The 17,240-nt window shown below is 38.5% G+C and overlaps 1 protein-coding gene across 1 annotated transcript in view; it reads right to left on the bottom strand.

Annotated features, from left to right (window-relative positions):
* Nucleotides 1-303: 303 nt before the first annotated feature.
* ABHD2 (abhydrolase domain containing 2, acylglycerol lipase) overlaps nucleotides 304-17,240 on the bottom strand; it is a 50,555-nt gene continuing 33,618 nt past the window's right edge. Inside the window, exons 7-11 of the mRNA XM_072402715.1 lie at nucleotides 14,604-14,696; nucleotides 12,827-12,934; nucleotides 11,678-11,747; nucleotides 10,294-10,378; nucleotides 304-9,785 (exon numbers count right to left, since the gene is read on the bottom strand). Of these exons, the coding sequence (XP_072258816.1) occupies nucleotides 9,589-9,785; nucleotides 10,294-10,378; nucleotides 11,678-11,747; nucleotides 12,827-12,934; nucleotides 14,604-14,696 (553 nt within the window). The 3' untranslated portion in view covers nucleotides 304-9,588. The remainder of the gene's footprint in view (nucleotides 9,786-10,293; nucleotides 10,379-11,677; nucleotides 11,748-12,826; nucleotides 12,935-14,603; nucleotides 14,697-17,240) is intronic.

The raw sequence follows: 17,240 nt of genomic DNA, 5'->3' as shown, positions 1-17,240 counted from the left end.
TACTTTACATAAAAGGGTAGACAACCCTAGCATTCATAAGAGGCTTTCATTCTTATATGTTCATGAATTCCAGTTGTGCCTGTGAAACATACCAGTCTAAATAATACCTTCTCTGATAACATTTAGGCAGCAAGCCTTATCAACATATTCATTAATTGAATAATAGGTCAGGTACTGTCGCAGGACAGCAAGAAAAAGGTTTAAATTTAGGTTGCCAAGTATGCTGGTTTTCCCCTTGAATAGAGGGACTTACCTTCTTTGATATATCATCCAATAAAATAAATTTAGCCACAGACATACATATGAGTTAAACATAATCTTTATTATAACATATTCAGGTCCATCAAGTCCAAAAAGTAACAAAATGTATTTTTTTCATTGTTATGAACTTCGTCATACATCACGCACAAAAATGATCAGAAAGCAAAAAAAAAGAAAAAAAAAGAAAGAAGACCATTTTTCTTAGGGTATAGGTGTATAAAATTGCATTGCTATTTGCAAATTTTAATCACTAAAAATGACCGGTCCCTTATCTTAGTAAGGAAATTCAGTCACTTCCAGGTTTGTAGTTCGCAAATGTGACCAGGATATGGATAACCTATGGCATTCTAGCTCTGGCAGGAAGGACAATTCCCAGCATGCCCTTCTGGCCACTGTCACTTGAAAGCCGTAGGTTGCTTGTGTCTGGATGTAACCATTTTAGGGCAGCATTTAAAGTTTCAAAATAAAACGATAGTAAAAATGGTGACCTATGGTAGGAGCAAGCCAACTTAGAAGAAGAATACAGTGAAAACGTTACAAATAACTGCATCCTTAAGTGCCAGCACTTGCGTACACATTTATAATTACCCTGCTTATTAAGGCAGTTGTGTTTGGGATCAGGGGAACACAAGAACCAAACACTCTTGGTTGGTACTTATCCACAGTCAAGTTTTTAAAATAATCTGATAAAAAAATGTCTTTGCTATCCTAGGCGCTGGGTTACAAAACAATGGAGTACATTCTTCAACCTGGGGAACGTATAGAAAACGATGTACTCGCAATGCAGCACCGTATAAGAAACTATATTCTGTAGATATATGGCTTGCTCCAAAAGGCTTATTTCCCCATTTTGTAAAAAACAGTTTCCTAACAGGCTATAAAAAAGCATTGCATGCAATATACATTTGATTGGCCTTTACAATTCCATTGATGCAAAAATGGCTGCCAACAGACAGAGCGCCTTTTCCAGACCTACATGAATGCATGGCTCCAAGCAATGGGAAAACAGTTTGTTGCTCTCATTCTCCGGTTAGGTTGTCACTTTCTTTCTAAACTGTACTTGGAACATTATGGACGCTGGTAAAAACTTACATTATGTATTACCGTTGTATATCATTTAACTGCGATAAATGCTGCCCTATTAAAATGATTCTTTTTATTTTGTGACCAACATCAATGCTCATTGAAAGTACATAGTTACTATTTTAAAAAGTGACACTGTGTCCCCATAAGATCCTAAAACAGTTTTCACTATAATTGTAGTTAGAATTCAGTCTAGAAGCATTAATAGAATCAGTGAAACTATGGAATAATGCAATGACCAGATCCTAGTAGGTGTTTCATTCTGCAGTATATCAGCTGAGCTCATGCAATGGCTGCCTCCTCTGTATGTAAAGGAAATAAGTAACTAAGTGTAGCTACAGCAAAACTTTTTTCATTTCAGACAGACTAGGAAAGGACCACAGCTGCTGTTTGGTTTTATTAATCCTGAAGATCAAACAAGTGAGATTAAAGTGGAACAAAAGTCCTACTTTTACCATGGGCGATTAAGGCAGGTCCTTATTACAGAAAAAGACAGGCAATGTCCCCTCTGCAACTGTGCTTGCCTGTCTGATTGCTGCCCAGCTGTCAAGTTTTGCTGAGATGCGCTCAACATTGGCTGCCAGAGAAACCCAGCAAACCCAGCTACCCTTGTGCATGTCTGGAATGATGGAACTCACATGTGCCTGCCCGGGAGTAAAGTCATTCAGGCACAGCCAATCGAGGTAGCCAAATATCGCCTCCAGGAATAAAAGAAGACTGAAGATGGTGCCCCCTGCAACAGAACGGGAATAGGCAAGTAATGTGGGTTTAGTTCCACTTAAACTCCCTCTTTACTGTTGTGTCCATGGGACAGTATGTGAGGGCAATTCTCAATAGGACAAAAATGGGGGTGGGGGGGGGAGAAACTTCCAAAATATTCTAAAACGTGAAAAAAAATTGGTTTAGAGACACCTGAAGCAACACTTAGACTGCTTAGGTCTCAATATCTTTTATAGACAGAATTCAAAGCGAATTCCAATCGGATCTCCAAGTTGGATTATGGTTGCAGAGCTATTTAAATGTTTCAGTACTACCCTGTCCATGTGCATTCTAGAGCAGTGGTTGCCAACCTTTTTTGGACCTCACAGACCACGCCGGGTCAGGAGAAGGGGGGCGCACCGGCCAGAGCCGCGGACCACCGGTTAGCGACTACTGTTCTAGACTACTTCTAGCTCCAACCACTTGCAAAACACAGTGAATTAGGACTGTGGGTTTAGGTGCTAAATGGGACTAGGATCACAAAATAAGCTTAAATTTACATACCAGCCTCATGTCATCCACAAAAACTGGTGTAAAACAACTTTGCATGGAAGTTAATAAAACATTTTCATTTTCATCATAATAATTCATCTGTCAGTGCTGTAACCAGTTACACAAAATAGTACTGCCCACTGGCTGCAGTAGAGAGGACACCATAGCAAAAATCAGGTAAATTTCATTCCAATTATCTTCCTACTAAAGAAACTATTCCCATGTAGTTCTAATGAACTTCCGGTGTTCCTATATTCTTTGTTGTTCTGCTTTTCTGTAATTATATATATATATAAGAAAAGAAAAGGTCAGGTGATTTCATGTCTGCAATGAACCCTCCCTACCTGCCTGATCGCTCTGTGGAATGGACAAAAATGCTAAACTGCGCATGTGCAGCTCAGTTTTGGTTGCCAGGATAGCCAGCAATCCTGGCTTCCCCTGCACTTGCTGAGACTGAACGAACTCCCACAGGCCGGCACAGGAGTTACTTCATCCCAGCCAGGCCAATCAAGATGGTCAAAGACAAGGAGGAAAAGAAGGAAGAAGATGGCAGCAACCTGTAGTAGAACTGGGAAAGGTTTAGTTCTGCTTTAATTGAGAAACTTAAAGCAGCTTGAGGCTAAATACAGGCCAAATGTACCTGTCCCTGAACTAGGAAAGTCCTAATCATCTCCCAGAAAAAAAAAAAACAGTTTTGTGTGGAGATCATTCCAGACCATCGCTTTTGCTCTTTCGATAAATGCAGAATGTAACAGATGAACTCAATTAGTTACATCAATGTCCGAAGCTAGATGACAGCCAACATTTCAGAGTTTCTGGTTTGATATGAATTCTAACATGTTGAATACTTACATGTCTACAGTACTATATAATATCACCTCAAAAGTTATATTCTAGGTCAGTTCTCTAGGACCAGGATTCACATGCTTTTTTTAGTCATTTTCAGACAGCAGTACATCTAGTAATGGAAGGTTTACAAAGATTCAGAAAATGACTGTTTATATCAGAATCCTGGCTATTATATGGCCCTCAAGGACTGGAGTAAGACACGCATAGTCCAAGTAATTTTGTAGACCATGTTTGGTAACATTTCCATAGGTCTAGATTTAAAACTTAGGGCAGACAGTAATTGATACAGGAATGCTTTCTAAAAGGCATCATTATTGTATATAGGGATGTATTGAGAATTTGGATAAATGGAAATCAAGATATAAAAGGTGATTTATATTAGCGCAGTTTAGACCAAATCTAAATTGATAATAAGAATCTACTGCCTAAAAAGCAAGCCATTCTGCCTGAGACCCAAGGCCTCAATGTACATTTACAATGCAAACAAGAAAAATATTAGTTTATTCCTGACATGAAACAAAATGAGAAATATGTGAAATTACAATGGAAGCACGGAGACCAATGTTATATTTTTCTCCTAACTCTGTAGTCAAGCCTGACTGATTGCAGTGTTTAAATATCATCAATCAAGACTCATGACAGCCGTCAACACGTGTATATTTCCCAGGAGGAAGAGCTGATTTCTACTGTTGTCATTTGGAAAGCGCTGTGCAGGAATGTGCACGACATAGGCAATTTGCACATTTAGGTTCCTTTCAGCTCCCATAGGAAAAGTTGGAACAGACGACGTCATACCCATATATATATATTGAATATTCAATTATACACTACAATGATTGGGACCTAAATTGTCCTATATACTCACAAAGATGCCATAATGGCTACCCTCCAACGAGGGCAAATGAAGTGTACTTTAAAGGGGCAGTCCACCAAAAACCAACCCTGCATTTATTAGTGGCTGCTGATAGGAACATTCCCTACACCAAGCAATTTTCTCCAGAGTTTCAGCATCCATTATGCTTGGTTTATGCTACTTCCTCCAAAAGTGCCTTTTATAAACTTATAGTTAAAGAAATCTAAAACTCTAGAGACCCCCTTGTAATGACTACAGTACATTGACAGGCCCTAAAAAAAAGCAGATATTTCACCCTGCATACATGTACACAAAATGTCATTTTATTTTCTTGCTGGACTGACCTTTTAAGTGCAAAAAATCCTGAGTACAAAGCCGAGTATGCATTACTGTTGTTTGATGCAACATAACTAATAGTAAAAAAACAAAAACAAACAACTAGAAAAATAAATTAACCTGTCTTCAATGCTTGCATGGTAACTTCCTGTGATGAGCATCTCTCAGTTCAATCATAAAACACTTTGGTGTGTGGCAGTTCTATCCCTGAGTGGTAAACCACAGAAAACAAGCATGCAAATCAACAATCAAATAAGATTCAAATACACTATACAATACTGAAGCAAACAAAACAGAGGACAAACAAAAGAGTTACTTACAAGGCAGAATTAAAGTGGTGGTCAAACAAGAAACAAACAAACACATATTACCAGTCTTTACCATCACTAAAAACTATACGACTGTTCAAATATTCCACAATATTATACTCTACACTGTGCAAATTCATTGACATCTCAAAAAGATAAAATGTGACAGCCATTTCCTATATAGATACCATACAGCTTATAGTCGATGGGCTGGAGAGTGTCCCATAATAGATGAACATGCATGAATGATACATAGCCAATACAACAAGCTCTGATGGAATATTTTTTATCTATATCTGTTAATGGCAAAATAAAGATACCAAACGTGTCCTTCCCTATAGTTTTATTGTGCCTGTTATACGTACAAGGCTGCAGCTCACTAATTTTACTCTCATTAAATCTAATGAAACCTGTGTAAGAGTCCTGACTTCATCTGTCTGAAAGGGGAACGGGCTGTGTTATCCAATGTACTCTCCAAATACAATACGTGCGACACAAGTCTTAGATTGAAACACAATCGCTTCACAAAGATTGGCTTAAAGCCCAATTAAACCTTTAGTTTCAATCAGCTTAATAGATTCCAGCTGCATGAAAGCCAAAAATGTTTAAAGGCCGATTCACACTAGACATGATTTAAAAAGTGTTGCATTACATTAGCGCATGGTACGCTGGACTTGAAATCCTGCCCCTATCAGCATGCTGCAGAGAAGGACCCTTGCCGAGTTAAGCTATGTCAAATTTTATCATTTTCAATTACATCAACACGAACAAGTGCTGTTTTTGGTTTTATGGAGAAGAAGAGAGGGCAAATGTTTGGCACCCTACCGATTCTCCTTCCCATAGGGAATGACTGCAGTCGTCCTATGGCAGATTGATATTAGGGGACCAGTAGTCCAGCCTTTCACATGGGGGAACTCTTGGGATTCTTTTCGGATCTCAGGGAACCCCTTCTATAATAATAATAATAACTGCTTTAACCACAGATCACAGTACATTGGTGGACATTTAGAAGAATGACTGTTGACATTGCTGTTCCAAGAATGTCACCCTTACAGATAGCCAAAAAAAAATTGGTGTCATTGCTAACTGACCTGACGGTCCAAATTGCTCTAGGCTCAAGGTACCCCTAACAATCTCTGGAGGAACCCTGGTTGAAAAACCATGATGTAGACAATTAAGTAATGTGTGTAGCTTTGGAACCACAGCTCTCCAATCAGCATTGATCTTAAGCTTTCCTGATTTCAGAGCTAAAAGTCTGACATCAGACTTCAGAAGAGAGACTATGGGTTCCCAACAGAAAGCAAAGATCCTTCATTGCAGTATGCTAGCCAGGAATAATGTTTTCTATCTGTAACTGCTTTACAATGAAAATAAATTATAAGACTCTCACTGCATTATATTTTGATGTACCCAAAAGATATTTAACTAATTTAAACTGAAGATTCATTGGACTTTAGGGCAAAATGGCAGACCGGTGTGGTCAGTACCATCCTAATCAATGTGCAAGTGCTATCAAATACAGCAGTGTGGAATCACATGGGGTCTAACTTTCATATCAAAAATAAGGAAAAAGTGCTAATTCAAAGGGAGTACCAAGCACAGGGCTTTTATAAGGACCAATAATACAGGAAGAAAGAAGTTTATAGGACACCACTTGCTGCATTTATACAAAGTTCTAGTAAGCTTTGAATAAACATAATACTTTACCAGCAATTGATTAAATTACTAGGGCCCTTTACTATTTTACTTCCTTCTACTGCCAGTGTCGGTCTTTACCCAGATAGTCACAATAGTGTGGGTCAATCTAGGTTAAGATATCTCTGCTAATTACTAAAATTATATGACTAGGAATCGAGCCACAATCCATTTCTCAACTGCAAAATGGCTTAGTTACTGACTTATATTTTAAAGAGATATGAAAGCTTGTTCCCACTGTGAAACATACGAGCAGAAAACAGAACATATAACAAAAAAAGCGAAAAGAGTTGATGACAAAAAGACAGTTCAAAACAACCAGCATTGCATGCCATACTAGGATGCTGTTAAAGACCCTGCATTGCAAGGTACTGCAACGTGAACAGAAGACACAAGGTTTGCTCATTCCCCATACTGCTGACACCATGTACATCATGCACATGGAAATATATTTCTTATCTTTCCCTATTACAAGACTGTAATATATCAATAACAGGACAATAAAGGCATAGTTTGGTATACAGATATCAAAGTCCACAGACATCCAGGTGGCTCTGCAGCCATCTCCATCTTTTTAAGGCCTACAGGTCACCCGGATAAGTCCACAAAGTTATTAGAAATTTGCTGCCAGCTGGATGGAATTAATATGTAGTACAGTCGGTGTCCCTATAGATAACAGCGTGATCAATCCTAAACATTGTTCACCTACAAGCAAAAATAAATAACTACTATGAACTAAAAATGCTAATGGCTTTGGTAAAATGGAAAAAAAAATAGTGCAGTAAGTAATCTTGAAATATCTATAAGTGCAGGTTCATAACGTAAAGCACAACGAATGTGTTGTTCCCTTTGACTTAAACAAAAACACAGTTGGTGAAATATAATCTCTCTTCAAGCACGTAATATATAAAGCCTGGTACACACAAGCAGGTCTGCAAGCAACCAACTCATCTGATGATGTTATTCTGATTTGTATCTGATCAGTCAGAAATCCCAAAACACTTTATATAGGTGTATGAGATTCTTCCCAAACAGAAAGTATTGAAACACTTGAATACATACTATACCATTTGTGTATTTTATTTGATATTTACCAAATGCCCAATCTATCAGCAATTATTTCGGTCAGACAGCTGCTGAATGTTTTTTGCCGATTCACTTGTTTAATGGGATCAGAAATGATAATCTGCTTGTGTGTACCAGCCCCAAATGTCACATATTCACAGCAGATGCAGTGTGGTGTCAACACTGAATCGCTAGATCGAAATACTCTAAACATGATTACTGGTTCAGCTTAGGAAATAACTCTCCCCATTATGAATGGGCAACAGTTACACAAAAATATAAACAAAAAAAATGTTTCTCAAATCTACAAAGGCAAATTTCAACAAGTAATGTGCTTCTAGCAGATAACTCCATGTTAAGAAACAAAATATCAGTGCACCGCTGGACAAAATTCTTGTCAACAGATGGAGAATGCGTAGTGAAGGCTTTGAAGAGATTGTGTTTTACTGCTGCACAATTCGTCTGCAGAGATCCTGGAAGACTTCTCTATGAAAGTGAGAGGAACCCCCTGACACCCTCTACACAGCAGGTTAATGGACATTTTTGGTTGTAGAACTCTCCAAGTAAAAGGTTTTGGCAACAAAGATCCAAAAGGAATTATTTGACCTTGACTGATTAAATAGGATTTCACTTTAAAGAGGCCATTAATACAAACGGGTCCTACATGTTGTTTTGGGACTATTTCATTTTGGCAGCTAGGGCATATACAACTGTCCATTTACATGTTAATGTAGTATATAAACACAATTGTATCTAGATAAATGAGCATAGCCCATTAAGGCTTCATATATCAGAGGTTTAAATGTTTTACTACTGCTCAAATGTAAAAGCCCTTCTTGTTACTCTACAGCAGTGGTCCCCAACTCCCAGGCCTCTGACTGGTGCCGGTCTGTGGCTAGTTGATGGGTGGCTGCGGGTGACGGGAGGTGCCAGCGGCCCTCTTTACACTGCTCTGCAGGTGGTGGCAGTGTGGCGGCAGGAGCACGGCCGGCTCTCTTCACACGGCTTGGGAGGTGCTGGGAGTGGCGAAGCGGTGCATGTGGGGCTTGCATTTCTCTGTTGTTCCCAGCGGCTCCGCCGCTTGACAGCACGCCAGCTTTTTTATTCTGCTCTGCTGTTCTCAGCTGGTGTGTTGGCAGGAAGCAGAGCTGCTGGGGGTGGCAGAGGGATGTAGGCTGTACATGTACCGTGCTGTGTTGCAGGGCCCTGCAGTCGGAAAGGATGGGGACCACTGCTCTACAGAATGGCCTTAAATGTAAAGCTGTGTGAGAAGGCTTTAAAGCAGAAGTCACTGCCTTTTTAGGACAGGCTTCATATAGGAGGGTCATATAAGCCCCTGTACTTGAGTAGATACCACTTGTCATGTATCCAAGTAAGAAGAGTGCTTTCACTTAGATTCTACAACAAAATGATTCCATGATCCCTTATGGCTGCAGTAAAATTATAATAGTGAAAGTGATATCCCAAAAATGTTTTTTTTTTCATCTGGTATACCATGTCTATTTCTCTTCTCTGTTCTCTGTGAAATGGAATGTACAACCAGCACTGAGGGTCTCATTCCTCAACATAAAACAAATCTAGGTATTCTGGATATTAGATAGAACAGATAGAAACATAACTGCTTTGCTGTTGAAACCAGCAAATACATAAAGCAATGCAGTAACTAGGTATAAGGGTCATTCAGGAAGTCTGAAAGCTCATAGTAGAGTCATGGCCCCTTCCTGGTGATTTTACTGCAAAGATAAGATGGTAGACCCATATTGTAATGTACAGTAGAAAAGCAAAAGAAAAAAGTGAATGTATCCATTAGTAAAGTATTAGATATATATGCTGAAAAAGTACAATTCTTTAGGCATGTCTTTGGGAAGGTGACAAAAGTACGTTAATCTACTTTCGATCAGATTCTGCTTGCTCAGAATCAGAGCACTGTGGTTTGTTTTTCTCCCATTGGCAGATGGCATTCGAGTACTGCACTAAAACCTTATCCATCCAGGTTAGAGGTTCTGGGAAGAGAACGGAGCCTTCAAAGAAGCCCAGGTGTCCACCATGAAGTGGCAAAACAACCAGAACGTTTTCTTTTTTTGCTGAAAATGAACAGAAAAAAAATAATGACATATCAGAAATAGAAACACACCCCTGTACAAAGCAAACCTTTATCATTGAAATAATTAGGCCGTACAACAGCCAGCACAAAGGTACATGCTCCTACCTACAGAGCTCTACCTGCTTGTCCAGGTCTATCCCTGAACTGAACTCAAAATTACTATGCAAGAATTGCCAGAACATAGTTATGCATGTTACCAATGCCCAGCTGCACTGGTATATACTGTCTGGCCTTAGAACTGTTCTCTCAGTGTAATAAGGTGAGCTGCGCTGTTATTTTTATTGCTGAACTGCTTCGAAAACTGCAGCAAAGCCCCAATGATAACAACTGGAGAGAGGTCGTCTAAGTGAAATCCTCAGAACTGAAATGTCACTTTCTTTATGTTTAGTTGGTTATATCTTCTTCAACAAGTCCCTTTCTATCATCCGAACATTGGCTTCTTAACTATAAAGAAATATTCCTGAAATACACACGCAAGAAAAACGTACCAGCCAGCGTCTTGGGAATGGACAGCAAACTGTCATGGACTAGTGGGTCATCCACAGAGTTCACCAGCATGAGTGGAACATGAATCTAGAAAGAGAAATCAATTGAGAATCAGCAAAAGATGAACATTAAACTCCATCAGACTTAAAAATCAAATAAATATTAGAAGGTGAACCATGTGGCTAATCATACGTTACATTTACTGAGTGTTACAGCTGAATAGTTTCTTCTATAGTCACCCTTTAACTTGTCTGTACAAAGTCTGAAAAAGTATAAATATTTATGAGTACAAACAAAAGCAAGAAAATCACTGAAGTGTCAGCAACCCACATACTGGCACAGCATGTTCACAGTGCTTCTGAGAAACCTGAAACATTAAAAAAAATAAACTTTCACTATGGAGTTATGCTATGCTGAGCTTCCCACCATGTGTCCTTAACCAAAGTGTTCACAGACAGAATAGGACTACTTTCCTTACAGACAGGTCTGTTGCATATGTCATATTCTGCTAAGGCTACCACATACTATGAAATGTTAGCCCAGTTGTACTCTTCTCCCTTCACCAATCTCCTTATTGTGTACAGTAGGGAGGGCCCTTCTGGTTTTTAGGGCGCATATTTACATACATCTGTTGGAGCTAGCGATTGCACACCCATCATAAACCCAAATACCAAATACCAAATGCTTCTGTTGGCACACCACTCTACCACTATATTATGCAGGTCCACTACAGGAGCATTGGATTGGATGGGCAAAAGAGAATAGAAATAGGAGCACTAAGTGTGGGACTGACCAGAGCAAAACACCATGGCTTCCATTTCCTTACTTAACCAGTTATGGTTTTTACGTTAGTCTATTCATATCGTCTGAGACTTCAATAACGGCCTTAGAGACATTAATATTAGGACCAAATATATATGTAAAAAGGCACCATGATTGATGAGTGCAAGCAAGCGTTTACAAAGCCAATCTAAGTTGTGGACATAACTAGTTAGTGAAATTTGCCTCCTAACTTTTTAACCCCATACTAAAGGGACATTCCAATATTTCTATTTACCCTAGTTAACTCCAATTCTCATAGTTGTCTCCTTTTTTCTGTTGCTTTACAAAAAATAACTTTTTTTTTATTGTGCCATGCTTTCAGAAGTTAAAGGAAAACCTCGCACAGGAACAAGTGTCACCATTGGGAGGATTTCGCCCCTATCCTTGAATTAGGTGAAAGATTTCAACAGAATACAGAAAGAAGTAAACCTCCGATACAGGTTACGATTTCCTAAAAATCTCATTAAGGCATATATGAGGGGGTCTACAAAAATACTTTTACTCTGCAGTTCTGTCTAGGCACACCCCAATTATTATAGCTATGTGTTATAACAAAAAACTTACATTCTGTAAATAACGAACACAGCTTTCTGCTTCATAGTACTCCTTAACAGTCTTGTAGCCGTGGAATTTCCTGATAAAGGAAGGACAAACATCAGACAAAAATCAAACGAAAATGCCCAGAAGAATTCCTTGGTGTTGACACTCAATGCATAATATTGTCAGGACAATATAATTTTTATAAGAAGGGCAGATGTATAAGTCAGACAATACAATCACATACAATTCATGCTTGGGCAACACAGTGGCTCTGAGGTTAGCACTCTGGTCTTTGCAGCGCTAAGTCTCAGGTTCAAACCTCGGCCAGGACACTATATGCATGGAGTTTGCAGGTCCTTCCCTTGTTTGTGTGGGTTTCCTGCGGGTATTCCGGTTTCCTCCCACATTCCAAAAACATGCAATTGAATTATTGGCTTCCCCCTAAAAGTGACCTTAGATTGTGGTAATGACATTAGATTGTGAGTTACTTTGAGGGACAGTTAGTTACATGAATATAGACTTTGTAAGGTGCTGTGTAACAGGTTGCCGCCATATAAATACTCTGTAATAAAAACAATAGTAATGATACATGTTTGGCATACCATTCTAAGGACTGCAACCTACAGGCGATTATATGCAGAGACCTGAAATCTCCTCCTCTCTAATGTCTGCAGAATTTACTTTACTGTTTATAGAATAACAAAAGGTTTTATATGAATAAAATGAATAAGATAAAATAGAATCCCTTTATAATAGAACTGTTTCTCATACGTATTGCATTTTCGAAATAGAAGATTTGTGTTTGAGATGCTTTGCCTTTTTTCAGCACTATATAACAAGCAGTGCTGATCAGGAACACAAAATGATATATGTACATAATATATTATTATTATACAGAATTTATATAGCGCCAACAGATTACACAGAGCTTTACAAAGTCCAAAGTCATGTCACTAACTGTCTCTCAAAGTAGCCCTACCATAGTCATAAGTCTTTAATACAGTATATTTTGCAGAGAGAACCTGCAAACTCCATGCAGATAGGGTCCTGGCTGAGATTCAAACCTGGGACCTTATCTTTATGTAAGCCGAAGGTATAATACTTTTTTCCGTTTATATATTTTTACGCATCATATTAATCCTGTGAAATTTTAGTATTCTTTACATTGTTTACCTCATGACAGTATCATCAATCTGCATGAGTGACGTAGCGGTGTACAATCGGCTTATGACCGAATCCTCAAAGACTTTATTCATGTTGGTGTCGCCAAACAGAGCATGCCTGAAGGAAAACAACAACATGTGCTTAGAAAAAAAAAAACATCAAACAAAACTTCAAATTCAACTTTAAAGCAAATCTTGCTGATATGTTAACCCTTAAAAGTAGACATTCTGCCAAAGAGTTGGCCAGTACAGAACTGTAGTAATGTGTAAGTAAAGAAAAGTCAGAGATGGATTTTAAGTTTTAGCAAGGGGGGTTAAAAGTTCATTCCGATGTTTACAAACTATAAGTAGGATGTAAACTTGTACGACTTGTGGCAAAGCCTTTTCTGTGTATATTCTCTCAGCATGAAGGGCAAATCTCTATTCTGCACTGTAACTAAAACAAAGCAGCGGATATCAGACTGAGTACTACAATCGAGACCCTGTCTAGACGCCACCCCACTGAGATAAAACATTTTAGAATACAGAAGTCAACAGAAAGTCTGCAGAGAAAAAAAATTTTGGTGTGGCTGATGACCGTGAATAATAAAAGTACTTTTAATAGCGTTGCCTAAAGTGAAATTGTTGTTTCAAAGCCAAACGAGCACACACTACAGTGGCATGAGCAGTTTACCTGCTTATAGATATGCAATCCTGTTCAGACAGCTTTGTGATCCCTGCACCCCTACCAATATTACAGCTAGGACAGCGACCTTTCTGAAGATTATACTATAGCTATTTTGACAGATATGTGTCAAACTTCTTTGCAACAGGTATATTTATTAGGCCTGTTTCCCAAACGTCTTTCTTGTTTTGAATAGAGAAGGAGTATTTATGTTTTTTATTTTTCTGTCTGCATTCCATTTGAGGGCTTTGCTTCTCAGTTACTGTCTGTCCTTTGCCACTTATACCCACTTCATAATAGGTCATATCACATTCCTGTGTTTCTTAATGCAATGCATGCAGATCACATCTGTTGGGAGGGGTTAACAGAGTGCTGTACATAGCTACTTGAAAACATCACAGCACCCTGCCTCAGTACTCCTCCTAACAGCCCCTATGCAAACAGTAGGCTTACTTTTGGAAGGAGACATTCAAATGTCAAAATGTCTAAATGAATAGATGACAGTCTGGTGGAGTGGGCATTTCTAGGCAGTACACATTTTCATGCAGAGTGCCCTACATAGTGCCCATGTGTAATCCTGAGCTTCCAAGCTTCCATGTTTGAAAGAACTGAAATCTAATAAAAAGTGGGCCAGTGACAGTCAGCCTGGGCAGAGCAATCTGGCCAGGAAAAGGGGTGGCTGCCATTGCTGCAGGAGCTCACAATGAGCTCACAATATGCAGTGAAACCAGAGTAAGCAGTTTCGGTAGTAGAGGAACCATAACAAAATTGCAATACAAAATGGAAGGCTAGAGTCCAGATTTTAAATTGTTAGGGAAAATCCAAGTATGCACCCATATTCAAATTTTAGAACTCGATATTCTTCATAAAGTTAATGTTCTAATTACTAGACATTACAGCTTTGATTGGACTATCTATGTGGCTGTTTTTTCTGCAGAAGGGTCGGACTCTTAAACTATGGCTAATTTGCACATAGCTACTAAATTGGACAATGTGTAAATACAGACATTTCCTATGTCCTGAATAGAAGGCATACATCCGAACAAGTTCAAATATTTTACAAATTTTGTGCAGAGCAGCAACAGGATTCTGGACATGGCTCAATCATATTACAAGTAAATACCTATGAGACAGAATGATTTTCTTCATGTTGTCAGCCATTAGGAAGTTGTAGAAGCGTCGGCACTGATCCCACTGAAGAAATGTTTCCTGTGCCCTGGAAATAAAAACACAAATTAGAAGGAATCAATGCCAGAAAGGAAATACAAAGGGCTGGTGGGCACAAAGGGCTAGTCATAAGAAACACAATGGAGCAAGTTCAAAGTCTAACTCTATACTAAATGCATTTTTTACATTTTCCTTTTTGTCTTCTAAAAAATAAAAAAAAACAGTTGGAGACCAAGAAGTAAAAGAACCAATAAAATGTTAGCAATCAGAAGACAAAATAAAAATAAAAAACAAAACATAAAGTATGACTAGGAAGGGGAGGGGGTAATCGCAGGAATGGTGAGGTGCTACCACTAGAGAGACACATGAGAGTTAAAGAGGAACTAAAGTGGAAATAAAAAAAACAAAAAAAAAAACAAAAAACAAAAATCACAGTCCAGCAGATCCCTCAATCTGGTCCCACGCCGTCCTAGAATTCTTCTTCGTCCCAGGTGCAATCTTCAATCTTCCTTTTTTGGTCGTCTTGCTATGTCATCCGATCTTGCACTGTGCAGGGCAAGATTGGGTTACACAGACCGTTCTGAAGGGTCAAAAAAAAAAAAAAGAGCCAATTTCACTATGCAAACGCAAGATCGGCAACTCTTTCCTCTTAGTGGAAAAAATGCCCTTTATGCTCATGCCTGAGTTCAGGCATTCGCAGAAGGAGAAGCCAAGAGCCTCCCGGGATGTGTGACATGGGTATCCCAGGAGGCTTTGCGCTCCTATTAAGTTTTGATCGCCATGACGTTCAAGACTTAAATAGGTGTTGCTGCACCCTTTTTTTTTTTTTTTTTTTTTAATGGTGTTGCATTTCACTTTAATCAATTTATTAATTTTTACTATACATTTAAGGGTTGTCTACAAAAACATGGAGTTTAGGTTGGCTTTAAATACAAAAAAACATGAAATACTGAAGGCACGTATTGTGGATGTACAGGTGGATTTATGTAATTGTAATAATTGTGTATTGGATAGTGTAAACTGTGTGGTCTGTGTCCTTGTAAACATCTTGTGTCCTCCTTCCTACACTTGTTGGGTTGGGAGTGACCTGAAGAAAGTTATGGCTGTTATGCCCTGATAGGTCATGAGAAAGAAAGCAGCTGGTAAAATACAAAATTTATTCTCATACTAACAATTGCAAGTTTTATTTACAATATAATGTAACAAGGAGGTTTGGTCAAAATGGCCGGGGTAGGTCATGTAACGATTTGATTGGTTGAGATCAGTGTATAATTTTTAACTCCAGATATCATAGAATTGAGTGCTGACGCTGACATTTTCTGGATATGTATAAAGAAATGCCAGCTTCTCCCTGCCTGACTCTTCCCAGTCAGATAATATGCAAATGGACACTGCCTGGGGTAAACCCAGTTGTGTGATCTTGGTGATGGAACGCTTGCTGTTTTGGACCATTGTACGCATCCAATAAAGTACTAACTTTTAATTAAGCAGCACTTATAATCTAGGAGGTGGGGAAAAAAAATATTCAATTGCATACTTCCAATTCTAATAACTGTTTCGTTTCTTCTGTCAGTCCTAAGCTGGCTTTGAAAGCTCTAACACCCATAGTGCTATAGGGCCAGGAAAGTCCATTTTGCAGAACTTTAAAGAAGTGGTAACACAATACAGAAATTCAAGGTATTTACAAACCCCAATCCTGTATCTTCCATCAAAAAATGTATTTTGTTTCTAAAATGTATGCGCATACTGCAAAACCTAAACATTAGATTCACTTGTAATAGACAAAGCATTGCCTCTGGCTGTTGGGCTGTTTAATGTAACTGTGTACACTGCATACACAATAGGAATGCAAAATATATCAGTGATTTACAATCGTTCAAGAACTGATTGGATGTGCTACTATTTTTCTTCCTCCCTCAGGCATTTACAGCATGCACTGTTCTAGAAGATAACATGATTATCTTTGTACTGTACTATGTGATGTCTTCTGTTTAAATCCATGTCAAATAATATCATACACACACTATCACAAGTTTAAATTGCAGTATTGATTTAGTTATACCGAGTAAATCATTAACCACCACTAGGTGGAGAGCAGGCATGGCAGAATGCTGAACAAGGTTTGCTCTGTATAAATGGCTATAATTATTTGTTCACAATTATTATTATTACACAGTGGCGACATTACGCTGCACTGTACAAAGTCCATAGTCATGTCACTAGCTGTCCTCAAGGAGGCTCACAATCTAATGTTCCTATCATAGTCATATGTCTTTAATACAATCTAAAAATTTGGGGGGGGGGGGAAAGCCAATAAACCTAACTTCATGTTTTTGGAAATATTGTATATAATTATAGGTAGGTATAGTCTACTTTTTCTATAATTAGGGGGTTTTAGGTTCCCTTAATTTTAGCAGAGGAAGATGTTCTGATTATTAATATTATTATTAGTATTATTATTATTATTACACAGTATTTTTTATAGAGCCAACATATTGAGCAGCGCTGTACAAAGTCCATAGTCCTATCACTAGCCCACAAAGGAGCTCACAATCTAATGTCCCACCATATTCATATGTCTTTCATACAGTCT

Source organism: Pyxicephalus adspersus, chromosome 2 (genome assembly GCF_032062135.1).
Source record: "Pyxicephalus adspersus chromosome 2, UCB_Pads_2.0, whole genome shotgun sequence".
NCBI classification, from domain to species: Eukaryota; Metazoa; Chordata; class Amphibia; order Anura; family Pyxicephalidae; genus Pyxicephalus; species Pyxicephalus adspersus.
Note: the sequence above shows the minus strand (reverse complement) of the source record. Positions and strands in the feature narration are given on the sequence as shown.